The following is a 13,639-nucleotide window of genomic DNA, read 5'->3' as shown; positions in this document are numbered from 1 at the left end:
TTAAAATTCTAAACCTTATAAATTAAATCTTACCATTTAAGTGATGAATTGAGACTATTTGGTGTAAATTTATGGGTGTTTTAAGCTAGTGGTATTGGATATTTTTATGCAAGTCTTGAATTGTTGAATGACTAAAATATTGATGTTGGCACTGAAAATTTTATTTGAAGGTTGGAGGTGAAGGTTGGTTTGGGTTATGTTTTAATCATTGGAGTTGCTGTTATTGGTTTTGGAAATAATTATGGTTGGTTTGGTGTTAATAAAAGGTGGTTGTTTTGGATTTTAAATGCGAATGGTTTGATGAGAGAGTTATTCGGGTTTAATTGTTCTGATAGTTATTGAGTTAAGAAGAGACTGTTTAGATTTATTACTCAATAAATAGTAGCTTACTAGATTAGTTATTAAATGTTGGGTATATGTTTTGTTTAGGTGGTGTTACTACTAGAGTTCCGACTCAAGGTGTTGATAATACGAGGAAGTCAGGTAAGCGGGGTTCATATACTAGTTTTGCATAAAAGAAATGAAATGAGGTTGTCTTTAAAATAAACACGTTTATTTTTTAAAAGAAATCTGAAAACGACCTCAGATATTTATTCTGCATATGCATAAATTCTATATAAGAGAAAGTATTTTTTTGTCATGACTGGTGTAGACATGAGCTAATTTTATGCATTTTGTTTCTGAACTATGCAAAAGAGCGAATATGAAAATCTAAAAGTTTTGTTATGAATAAATAAAAATATTTTGATTCTGTTGATTTCGAACATGTGAAGTGATCTAAAGCTATTCAGTATTTCTGTTTTGATATGATGTGTCATCTAAAACCTTGGCATGAAGTTCTAATTCTGTATATGAATGTGATCTGGTTCCGATGATATCTATTTTGTTTTCTATTAAGACCCAGCCATGGGTATAATGGTGGTTTATAACCCTACCACGGGGTGAAACATAGTATACGGCCCAGCCACGGGTATAATGGTGGTTTATAACCCTACCACGGGGTGAAACATGGTATACGGCCCAGCCACGGGTATAATGGTGGTTTATAACCCTACCACGGGGGTTAAACATGGTATTTGTCCCGATGTGATGCTATGAGATGATATGGTTATAATGTTTTCAGTTTGGATATGCCAATGAATTTTCTTTTTAAGAATAAGTTTATCTTTCTGGAAATTTCGCTCTAATGTTTTTGTACCAAGTTTTGTTATTGCATTTCGAAAGTAAAATATGTTGTTTCTATAGTCTGAAGAAAATGTTTTTGTTCTGCTTATCAAATGTTATAAATGCTCATGTTTACATGTTAGTATATGCTATCTGCTTGCTGAGTTGTTGATAACTCACCCATTTAATCTTCATAATATTTCAGATGACATTGATGGTTCAACTGAGGATCAGTATTAGAGTTTATAGAGAAGATTAACAGTGAATTGTTGTTGGGTATCTCGTGGTATTAGTATTGATGTTGGATGTTATTTATTTTTTTTAAGTTGGCTTCAATGGATTTAGACGGTTTATGGAGACTTATGTCAATGTTATCTTATTCTAGTTTGTTATTTGAGACATGAAGAAGAGTTGATATTTTATTTGGGTTGTTGGATTGAAAATTGGATAAATGAGTTTATATGGTTTATTAATTTGAAGTATTTATGTTTGATTTGAAGTTTTGGAAATATATATTCTTGAATTTGGAAGTACATTAGTTTTGTTGGAGTTGATTATCAGGTTATATGAGTAAACTCTCTGAACCCTCAGAATCGGAGTGTTACATTTATTCTTACAACCCTTTACACAACTCTATTTTAAATGAAGAACATTTTTGTAAAATAACTTATAAAAACAGCATCGTTTTATCGATCAAAATGTAATCTCAATTTAAAACATGGTTGTAAAAATGGTTGTACATGTATCATTACTCTTAGATTAAACTAAGCCATAAGATTTGGAATGATCTTTGTACACCTTTTTCTATATATGTAATTTCTAGCAGAGAAATAATTATATATTGAAGTGTTATTAGGTGCATTGAAGAGAACTAGCTAGTCTGCCTTATTTGGTGGATTAAATTGTACATAAAGACAAATGCAGCGCCAGTACTGCTGAATACATAAAAGATAATGGGAGAACATGATGGAATTTGAAAAGCAATATGTCTGAAACAACCAGATCATCATCATCATCAACATCTTAAAGCTTACAGAAACAAAATGCATGCAGTTTATTGTTTGCAAAGGGGTCCTGCGCCTCTGCTAATTAACTAACTATTTAGTGGATAATATTGCGCCAATAAGAGGTAACATGTCGACTAAGAACTTGGAGATCACTCAGATGGCTGGGATGGGAGGTGAAAAGTGAGTCTCGAACAGCACAACCTCAAATTTTCCATCAACAAAATCATAGTATCCACCCATCAACTTGAGTGCATTCTTTGCAATCGCCTTTCGGACATATGGGTATGTCAATAAGTTAGTCAGGGACAACTTCACTGACTCCTGCATTTATACATATATAATTGAAACATGAATAGATTAGGAATTAAATATCATGACTTTTTTAGCTGTATAATTAAAATGGAAAAAGATATTTCAAGTCTTAGGGGATGCTCGGAGATGAGAATTTTGTAAATAATAACAAGATAATTAGTGAATAGTAGTGATTTGAGATAGTTTGAGTTAAATATTTATTAATTAGATTTTGGGAAAGGAGATTTTCTAGAGAAAATGTTGAATAAAAAATATTATAAAGTTAAAATATTGTTAGAATATAATTTTTTAATATAATTTTTATTTTGAAATTTGAAAAAGTTGAATTATGTTTTGTTTAAAAATTTAAAAAGTTATAATGATTAGTTTAAAAAAACTTTAGTGATAATTAGTTTGAAACTGTTTATGTTATTGTTTCCAAACAACCATTTAGGATATTGTGCAAATTCTGCATGCGTATTTCCTTTAAAAAAAATAGATAAATCTGAAATTCATATAAAAAAATTATTTTTTATTTGTGAATCCTATTTTTTTAAAAGGAGTTCTGTGTGGATGGAACTTACACATCGTCCTATAATTATATCTAACATTACAATTGAAATAAGCATTTCTTTTGGTTTTTGTTTTCTGACGTCGGCGTTGTTGATACATTGATTGAGTTTTTGAGCAATGATTAGATATAAAAAATTAGGATGATGAAGATAAGCAGACCTTTTCACACTGTTTAAGTTGTTCGTCAAAAGAACAATTGCCCCAAATTGCCTTGACCTTCAGCTTGGCAGGTAAACCAATTTTGACCCAGTCGTCGATGAAATCACTGCACATATTAATCGATCGGATGGATGAATTCAGTAAGTTGGTTATAATCTTATCCACTTTCATTAGATTGATTTTCTCGAGAAAGTACTTCAGATTCGAACAAGAAATTAAGTACTCCGGGGGGAATCGATCGAAAGCCTTACAAAGGAGCAGAACGATCCTCGGGATAGGACATAAGCCTTTCTATCCCACCGCATCTACTATGCCCAATGACAAGGATATTTGGTATCTGTATTGGAATTTATTTTCTTGTCAGAAACTGAAATATTATTCCTAGAAAAAAAGTTGAAAAGAAAAAGGGAAAATTTGCAGAAACACAAGTAGAAAATTCGGATAAATAGACTATATATATTTCACCTCAAGAACCGATATCGCATATTCAATGGCAGCGCCAGTTCCAGAGTGTTTTAGCTGTGCAAACAAAAAAAGGTAGATTAATTAATGTTAACACGAATAATAAAATTAATTAAGATATGTTGGATATATATATATATATATATAGAGAGAGAGAGAGAGAGAGAGAGAGAGAGAGATGATGATTGGAGATAAATGAGAAACCTGATCAAACACAGGAACCATGTTAGCAATGTTGCGGACAGTGAAGGCTTCCCCAGGCTTGAAGTTCAAGATAGTAGAGGGGGACACTCGAGAGTCTGAACATGCGAATACCAAAAACTACACCAGAAATAAAATTAATTCAGATCCTTGAGTTTGCTGCTTAAATCTTAAATATTGTAATATTTTTAAGCTTGTTTATGAGAATATATATAGCAGGAATTAGGTAACCTAGCTCATAGATCAAAGAAGCCTAGATTATATACATACATACATACATACATATATATATATATATATATAGTACCTTGGGTTCCTGGCCTTTGGCAAGTTCGTCGTAACAAGGTCTGTTCGGGCTGCAAATTAAAATCCAGCCAAAGAAAACCATAAAGATGAAAATATATACTTGAAATGGTAGGTTTCCAAGTTGGAGTTTGAGGATCAAAAGAATTCATATACAAGAAATGCAGATAGGTAGCATGACAAAGAAAAACGTTTCTTGCTGCAATTATATTTGTTTACGAAAACGATTATTTCTTATTAGAAATAATCGCATTTCTTGTAGTACTGGTGACACGAGGTAGCTGCATGCAAACTGCTTTTCTAATTTTGAACAGAAAAATCTAAGCCAAGTTTGGTTTTAGAAGAAAGAAATAAAAGCATGTTATAAATTAATGACAAGTATTGGCAAGGTACTACTGTTATATCTGCATACTCAAATTCATTCAGCTTGAAGTCTTTAAACCCTTCTATAATGGCTTGAACTGGGTCAAAGCTGGAACTGGAAGGAATCAGATCTGCCAATGGTAATTCCGCTGTCGGTTTCTCAAGTTTTGCAGAGTTATCTTCGTTCTCACTGCATGCAGCCAAGTAATATACGCAAAAGTTAATCATCCCATGCAAAAACAATGGCACTCTTTCCCCCCTCCCTCCTCTCTCTCTCTCTCTCTCTCTGTGTGTGTGTGTGTGGAAAAGGACGTTCCAAGTAAATAGAGAGGATAGAGAACGTAGTGTTTCTTTACGGTGGCCGTTCCGAACTTAATTTGGATGACATTAATCACGATTTTTCTGTGTTTTGTATGGGAAGTTCTAAAATTTGCTTATAATTAATTAAGCCCGATATATATGAGACTTAAGGAATTAGCATAATTAATCAAACCTAGTGTTAATCAACCTCTTCCCTCCTTCAACTGTTTCCTCCAAAGAAAGACTAGCCATATTTGATGATTCTTCTGCAAGTTGATCAGAAACAAACATTACTATTTTTACGCTAAAAAATGGATCACTTCAAGGAATCAGTACTTTTTGTCACGTAGATGATGTGTGATGTAAAGAAAGACCTTCAAATAGCACTACTCTTTCCACAAATATAAAACTTGCCAGGATTGAGCATCAAAAGAAAAAATCCGCTCGTCGAAGTTAAAAAAAAAAAAAAAGAACTATATATCACTACAAGAAAACTGTTTATTTGTGGCCAGTTAATTCCAGCGAAATGACTATTTATAGCTAAAATAAGTTTGTTTTGATTATAAATAGTCTTTTCGCTACAATTAAATGATCACAAAAATCTATTTTTCTTGTAGTGTATACATATATATACATATATATATATATATCCAAGACATGCAGGATCACTTCAAACTTAAGGAAAATGAAGAAATTAACTTGCCTAGCTAAATATATATGGCAATCAAAGATAAAATTTTACAGAAAATATATACACATGCAGAGAAGCTAGCTATTCTCTAGCTAGCTAGCTAGCTAAGACCAAAAGGATTCTTACTTGAAACTTTTGGTAGAAAAAGCTTGTAGTACTACTGTGAATCTGTGATATTATGCATTTTCTGCAGTGACTGAATGCCTCTATTTATATAAGCAAATTAGTCTATGCATGCTTCTAGTTTCCTACCTGCCCCAGAAATATTTTTCAAGAGAAAAAGTACGTACCTTAATTATTAACACGTTTAAATAACTTTTCGTGTGATCTATAGAAAAAAAATAAAAATAAATTATAAAATAAACAAGTATTTCTTGTGTTAATTATCTTCTTGATGTCAGTACTGCCAGAAAGAGTCATCGACCATATATATCTATGAACAAACTCATACGTCTCTCACCTAACCTCTTTGTGGAGAGAATCTCTAGCTGGCAAGCTGCTAGCTAGCTCCTGCTGTTTCACGTGATCAACGTCGTATATATACAGATGAAAACAAAAACAAATTATTAGAAAAATAATATTAATTTCTTCGATACATGGGTTAATTTTAATTTGTATAGATCGATACCCTATTATTAATATTCCTAGTCGATGATGATGATGATGATCAGTAACTTCATCAAGTCTTCATATTAGTGATCATAGCTAGGGTTTGCTCCTTCGATCGTTTTCATCTCTCATTCGCAATATGAAATATATATATATATATATAATAAAGAAGATTAGATGGAGGTGTAACTATCGAAAGTAATATCCAAGAATATTCTAGCACCAAAACCAAATGCAGAAGATATGAAAAATTGATGGTTAAGCTTATTTTTCTGCATATCTTCCATATCTTCTGTATTTTAATTTTGTTTTGATGCTGCATGGAATCTCGGATATTCCTTTCAATTATGACAATGTGGATCTAATGTTTGTCGAAGATGTCAATTAACAAGCATGCATGCATACAAGTTAAAATATGGGTGATTATATATATATATATATATATATATTGCAGTCATATTGAGGAAACAAGTATAAATGGATACATCCAACTTAACAAGTATTAGTTGATTTTTACTTCTGACTTTTAAACCCCACCTTTTTCCCCTTTTTTCTTTTACTTCTTCTTTTACTCAATCAAAATTTGAAATTCTGAGTGCACGCAAAGAAAAGTTTGGATAATGATAGATACAATTCTAACAAGAACTACAATAAAAAAGACTTTTTGGGATTATTTTCTAATGGAAAGAAATGAAAATCCTTCTCAAAAAGTGAGATTTTGGGACGAATTTTAGATTTCGTCCCAAAAAAATGATGTTCGAACGGTATAATTAAGGATGAAATATTTTGTCCCTAATAATGAAACCTTTTGAATGTAATGTTTTAATGTTCGAACGGTTAAATTTAACCGTTTGAATGTACATTTTGGCGCATTAAGTAATATTATGATAGCGGAAAATTATTCCACCGTTCAAACGTGCAATTTTAACCATTCAAATGATTAATCAGCACTGTTCGAATGTACATTTTGACGTATTAAGTATAATTATTATAGAGGGAAACTGCATTACGTTCGAACGTACAATTTTACCGTTCGAATGAGAAATCAGCATGGTTCGAACGTGCAATTTGGCGCGTTAAGTAACATTAATATAGTGGGAAATTGATATACCATTCGAACTTACAATATTCATCGTTCGAATAATGAATCAATACTGTTCAAACGTTATTTTCATGGTTCGAACGGTGATCATATGTTTTTTTTTTTTTTAGAATTATATTTATATTAACTAGTAATTATAAAAAATTGATCAATTTAATTATAGGAATAATATCAATCAATAATTAGTTAAGAAAATATAAACTAATACTAATTCATAATTAAATACTAAATTTACAAAACACTAAATATTGTCCATTCTAGAAACAAAATAAATAAATAAATAAATAAATTATAGAAAGTACTAAGACACCAAATCTTTGCACTCTTCCTCGACTGCAGCTAAGCGTTCCTCTATCTATGTCAATCGAGTACTGATGGTGACTTGAGTCACAGACATGGCATCAAGCTTCGTACATAACTCAGAGATGGTACCAGTAATCTCTGTATGAAACTCAGACACAGCAGAACGGACCTTCATACGCACTGCATCGATCAACACTAATGTCTGTTCGCTGATCGCTGCATGCACGACTTCGGCCATGTCCTCACGAGTAGCCCTATGTACTGATGCCTCGATCTGTCTGGATGTTCCAGCGGCCGATACTCCGTGATCTCCTGGCTGTGCATCTCTTTGAGGATCAATCGGGTCTGGAACATGTCCATGAAGACGTAGTCTCGAGTGTCCTGTGCTGCGTGAAAGGGTGGTGCTGTTGATCGGTCCCATCGGCCCCCGTTTACGCTCGGCAACATCAGGCACGACACTAGCAAATAGCAGAAATCGGGTGATCATGATCCCGAATGGCAGTATATCCGTCGAAATGTACCGAGACTCTGATCGAATCCTATCGAATATATACCCCACCAGATCGATAGGAATAGCACGAGCGACCCGTATCATAAATTTTGTCCGGTCAATGCCAACCTCTGTCTTGTGCTGCCGAGGGTCAATATTACTGGCGATTATCAAATTCAGGATCTTGAAGAAAGAAGATAGATCTGCCTACTTGATGCTTTTTGTCCCGTCATACAGGGGAGCATCTGGACCAACAACCAAATCCCTCATTTCATGATCAGCAAGGGTATCGACCTCATCTGTATAAACTGGTGCTCCCTCCTCAACTGTCTCTGCCTCAGCTCAAGGATCAAACTCTCTAAGCACCACGTTTGGATATGCATCTGACAGCTTAGGAATATCGAGATGCTCAGCGAGTCTGTCCCATGAAAATACAACTGAAACTCCTCGAACAGAGATCCTGTATGCCCCTCCGTCATCTGGGCTGGCACCACCGAGCTCTCTATAGAACTCAGAAACAATGTCAATATAGGAGACGGTCCCCCATGACGACTCCCGCTCCTCTAAAATAGGTGCCCAACCACGTTCGCTGAAGACTGATGGTAGGGAATGACCCTCCCAAACAAGACTCTAGAAGTCAGAAAGCTTCACTTGTCGCTCCACTGAAACAGTCATCTCCCTGCTTGGACGGATACTAGTCTCAGCTAGATTGCGTCGCTTACGTCTCGCCCTAGAAGAAGACATTTTAATCAACCTAAAATTTACAATTAAAGAGTTTATCAATACATTAACGATAAAAATATAATAAATAACTAATCACTAAATTACATACGAATAGTAATTTAATAAAGTGAGACATTGTGAACATCAGAATTTTATAAAAATAATATCACATTATTTAAAATTAATTAGATTAATATTTAATAGAAATTAAATATTTAATAAAATGTGATAAATTTCTATATTAATTTAATTATAATATAATATCTATTCTCGTAAAGATTTAATTACAATATGGAATAAGAACATCGATTCACTAATATTACTAAAATTAATTATTCCGTTCGAACGCTTAAAATAGTATTCAAACGGTATGCAAACCTGTTTGGCTGGTATACCCTTCAAACGTATAAAACAATGTTCGAACGGTCTACTACTTGTTTGTATCGTATCGTTCGAATGCACTAACCAGGATTCGAACGGTATCCGAATTTAACTCAACACCTTCGTTGAGTCGACTCAGCTATTGAAATCCATGGAATCCTTCGATTCCATTAATTTTTCAACAAACAAATTGAAAGAGACTTAAATAAACCTTATATATATTGTCTAATATATTAACATAATATATTTGTGTTATAGTTTAATTACATGACACTATCGATTATATATTATAATATGATATTACTATGTTACTAAACTATAGTATCATCTAATATGTTTATATATATATTAATGTTGTTATTTTATTTGAAGGTATAGTGTTAAAAAAAATATTAATAAACATTTAACAAACCGTTCGAACTGTTAAAAAATAACGTTCGAACGTGAAAAATAAGGAGGAAATTTATCCCGCTAAATATTTTCACGTTCAAACGGTTAGTAAATAACAGCTCAAACAGGAAATCTTCTGCAAATACACGACAGAACCTCACAATCTCGCTCTACTCCCGTGCGCCACTCTTACGAAACAGATCAGCCCCTTCGCGAACCAAAGCCATTCTTCCTCAAACTAGCCCCCAAACTCAAAATATTAACATCTCACTCAATTATTCTCGGATTACTACTTGTTGGGTTGCTCCTTCGCACGGCATATAATCTAATCTCCTTACATTTTCATCTCTAAAAATTCAGGTATGCCTTTTATATTCTCATTTTGGTTTGAATATAATATTTTGCAATGTTAGAAATTTGTATGCTATTGATATTGTTGTTTGTGTTGTTGTGAGAAATTTGTATTCTCGGATTAATGGGGTTTTCGGTTGTTGAAGACGACTGAAATCTGGAATGAACAAGTTCGAACGAGTTAGGATTACCGTTCGAATGTGTATGTTATGTTCAAACATAGTGTAGCACCGTTCGAACGTAAACTATACATCAATATATTTATGATTATAATACAAATATATAAAGATAGTTGTAAATTATATGTACCACTAAATCTTTAAATTAAAATACAATAATTAAGATTTAATAACCCTAAATACTTAATTCTAAATTAATAAAATTAATATTTAAATTAAAATACTATTAAATCTTTAAATTAAAATAAAATAGTTAAGATTTAATAACTATAAATGGTATGTTCATTTACTTTAAAAAAAGCCTAAGAATATAAAAGATTTGTGGTAATCATCAATTTCAGTGATTATATTAACGTGCTCAAGAAACTATGAGTAAATGATATAAACCAGAAACATGAAGTGGAGTTCCCGAGATGGTTTGAAGAACGGGTAATGACATTACATATGCTTTACTCAATAACCAATGAAAAAATATTGATTTAAATTTTGATATAATATATGTTTTACTCAATATGTAGGTTGTACAAATGCATATGAATAATCTAAATGATATATCAGATGAACTGTATGCATTGGCCCGTGGCCCATCGAGACGCGCTGCTCGATATTCTGCATGTATTTCTAGGGGAAGTAGGTATTACACAATGGATCGAGATTGTTATAGGAAAATCTAAAATAGTGGTGTCCTAGTCAAAGGAAATCATGATGAAGAAAATATTGATTTCTATGGGGTTATTGTCGATATAATTGGAGTGAAATATTTGGGAGAGCTTGCGGTGTATCTGTTTAAGTGTGATTGGTGGGATTTAAACAATCCTCATACTGGAGTCCGTGATGATGAATATTTTTTGAGTGTTAATACATCAAAAAAATAGTATGAAGATGATATTTTTATTTTGGCTTCTCAAACATCTCAAGTATTCTACTTAGATGACCCGAAGTTAGGAAATCAAAGGTGAGTAGTACAAAAATATTCTCCAAGAAATATATATGATGTTATCCATCAGGCGGAAGGACAAGATGAAGAAGAAGATGACTCCTCTACTCAAGAAGCATACCAAGAGAGTCAACCAGCCTTAAATTTGTTTGTGGATTTGAGCCAATATGAGATGATTCCATTAAATAGAGAAGATATTGAGGCTGAAATTGTTGATGCGACAGCTGAGGAAAATGTTGAATCATCTGAAATATCTACAGATGATGAGAGCGAATCGTCAAATGAAACTAATACAGATTATGATTGACCAATTATGTGTTAACATTACACTTGATAATAAATATTTTACTTATTGAATATATCAGTAGTTTGAAATTATGTCGCCAAAGAGGAAGGAAGTTCGCAATCCATCTCCACCTATTCCTAGCTATCCTTCAGACTCACCATTAGATATTGACTCTACAGAATAAGGTAAAAATCTAATACTCATAAAAGTTATTAATTAAGGTCCTATAATATACATATAAATAAAATTGATTATAATGTTATATTTTATAGAGTCTACAGTACAATCTTGTCAAGGTCGAGGCACCACTAGAGGGGTGACATTGGAAAAATATCGGAAGGTGGGTAAGATCAAGGTTAATATTCCTGACGAACATACTGGGGGCGAAGGACAACCAGCAGCTTGGCTTGCATCGCATGTGGGTGCTCTTACACGAACTTACGCACATTTGGCAAAGACTTCATGGAAGAAAGTCCCCCAAGTTGTTAAGGAGCTTATCAAGAAGCGTTGTTTGGTAATGTTTAAAACATTGATTTAGTATAATAAATTTCTATATTTTACTTAAATTTAGAATATTATAAATGATAATGTGTTTGTGACTATTTTTTTCAATGATGATTTCGAATTAAATTTTGGTCAGAGAAAGGAGCGTAAGACTATGGAAGAGCTTATGAGTAATGCATTCCGCAAATATAAGGCGAAATGTCATGAGCATTATAATAAGTTTGAGAAGAATGAAGATGCACGCCAACATCCTTTTCAGAATGTCTGACCTTCTGAGTGGGAAAAACTTTGTGACATGTTTGAGGATCCATCATATCAGGTATAATTAAATTTAATTATTTTTCCTGTCCTATTTGTCATTTCACTTCATAATATTTTCAATTTCTTTTCAGGAGCGAAGTTCTATAAACAAAACAAATAGATCAAAATTGAAAATTAATCATCATGCAGGCTCAAGATCTTTCCGTCGTCTCTCTAAGAAATTGATATTGCTTTTTTTTTTTATTGGATATAGTTAATTATTTGGATGAATCATAATGACTTTATATCTTAACACATTTATTGTAGAGGATTCAGATACCAATTATGATCTGACAAAATTATATGTTGCATCGCACACTAATTGTAATGGAGAGTGGTCTCATCCTGATGCCCGTAAAAATTATGTAAGTATTATAACCTATTTTCATTAAATATATTAGAGTATTTATGACGATGTTAATTCTTTAACTTATATATGTCTAGGATAAAATGGTTGCCCTATATGCTGAATCTATATCAGATCAAAATTCTTCAACAAGTGATATTGATATTTTTACACAAGTCCTGGGTCAACGTTTAGGATATTTGAAGGGTTTGGGTCGCTGTGTAAAGCCTTCTCCCTCATCCTCTTCTTCTGGGAATGCATCTATGACTTCTATATCGCTAGAGAATGCGAATTCCAGAATCGAAGAATTGACTGCAAGGCAGCATGAGTTAGAGGCTCAACTGGCAAAATAAGCAGATATGGAGATGTGCCTCAAACAACATGAAGAACAACAAGAAGAGTCTAGAAGACAGATGCAACTCCAAATGCAACAGCTTATGCAACAATACAGGCCTCCAAGCAACTGATTGTTTTTTACGTACAGATTTTGGAATTATCTATTTATGTACGAACAATGCCCGTCTCACGGTTATTTATTTAGTTTGCACTTATTATAAAATTTTTGTGAGTGTTAAACATTTTTTAATGTATTTTTTTAAAATATTATGAATGTCTATTTGGTTTTCTATTATTGACTTTAAATAAAATAGTTATCGTTCGAACGAACAAATAACGTTCGAACAGTAACATAAATAACGTTCGAACGGTAACATAATGTTTGAACGCAATTTATTTCCGTTGAGTTCAAACGATCACATAATGTTCGAATGTCATTTATCTCTGAAGTGTTCAAACATAACTTATACCGTTCGATCTGACCCTTTACCGTTCGAACGCAAAGCTACGTTCATGTCGTTCGAACGAATTCATGTTTGTTCGAATATATTTTGTAATCGTTCAAACACGTTACTACTGTTCAAACTTAAAATTGTTTACGTTCAAACGATATTATGGGATGAATTTTAACCGTGACAAAAGAAATTCTCGTTCGAACGTGTTCGAACGGTTTCCTTCAATTTTGTCCCAAAAAATATTTTTTGAGACAAAATGGTGATTTTCGTTCCAATATACCTTTTGACACAGTGTTGTTAGCACGAGCTTAGGACGATTTTTTTTCGTCCCAAAACATTTTTTGGGACGAAACGACTGTCTTTTGGGACGAAAATTTTCGTCCCAAAAGACCATTTCTGTTGTAGTGTAGAGTATATAAGCCACGTATACTAT

General features: G+C 32.8%; 1 protein-coding gene across 2 annotated transcripts; it reads right to left on the bottom strand.

Moving 5' to 3' along the window:
* Window positions 1-2,026: 2,026 nt before the first annotated feature.
* LOC108991446 (carbonic anhydrase 2-like) lies at window positions 2,027-5,701 on the bottom strand. Of its 2 annotated transcripts, none has more exons than XM_018965688.2 (9): window positions 5,641-5,701; window positions 5,017-5,089; window positions 4,573-4,713; window positions 4,165-4,213; window positions 3,861-3,977; window positions 3,660-3,713; window positions 3,446-3,531; window positions 3,195-3,300; window positions 2,027-2,492 (listed from the first exon to the last, which is right to left on the bottom strand). In XM_018965688.2, exons 2-9 carry the CDS (start codon window positions 5,073-5,075, stop codon window positions 2,325-2,327), a joined length of 780 nt encoding a protein of 259 aa, XP_018821233.1. In that variant the 5' UTR covers window positions 5,076-5,089; window positions 5,641-5,701; the 3' UTR covers window positions 2,027-2,324. The 2 variants fall into 2 exon arrangements, with proteins under 2 accessions (XP_018821233.1, XP_018821234.1); XM_018965689.2 differs by having other exon boundaries at window positions 5,032-5,089.
* Window positions 5,702-13,639: the final 7,938 nt, after the last annotated feature.

This window comes from Juglans regia, chromosome 9 (assembly GCF_001411555.2).
Source record: "Juglans regia cultivar Chandler chromosome 9, Walnut 2.0, whole genome shotgun sequence".
Lineage (NCBI taxonomy): Eukaryota > Viridiplantae > Streptophyta > Magnoliopsida > Fagales > Juglandaceae > Juglans > Juglans regia.
Note: the sequence above shows the minus strand (reverse complement) of the source record. Positions and strands in the feature narration are given on the sequence as shown.

Excerpts from the sequence above, each read along its gene's own strand:
- LOC108991446 (XM_018965688.2), bottom strand. The coding sequence starts at position 5,075 with ATGGCTAGTCTTTCTTTGGAGGAAACAGTTGAAGGAGGGAAGAGGTTG. Across the intron at positions 4,214-4,572 it reads TTCAAGCTGAATGAATTTGA|CCCGAACAGACCTTGTTACG; the intron begins GTATGCAGATAT and ends TTTAATTTGCAG. Across the intron at positions 3,978-4,164 it reads CCAAAGGCCAGGAACCCAAG|TTTTTGGTATTCGCATGTTC; the intron begins GTACTATATATA and ends TTTCTGGTGTAG.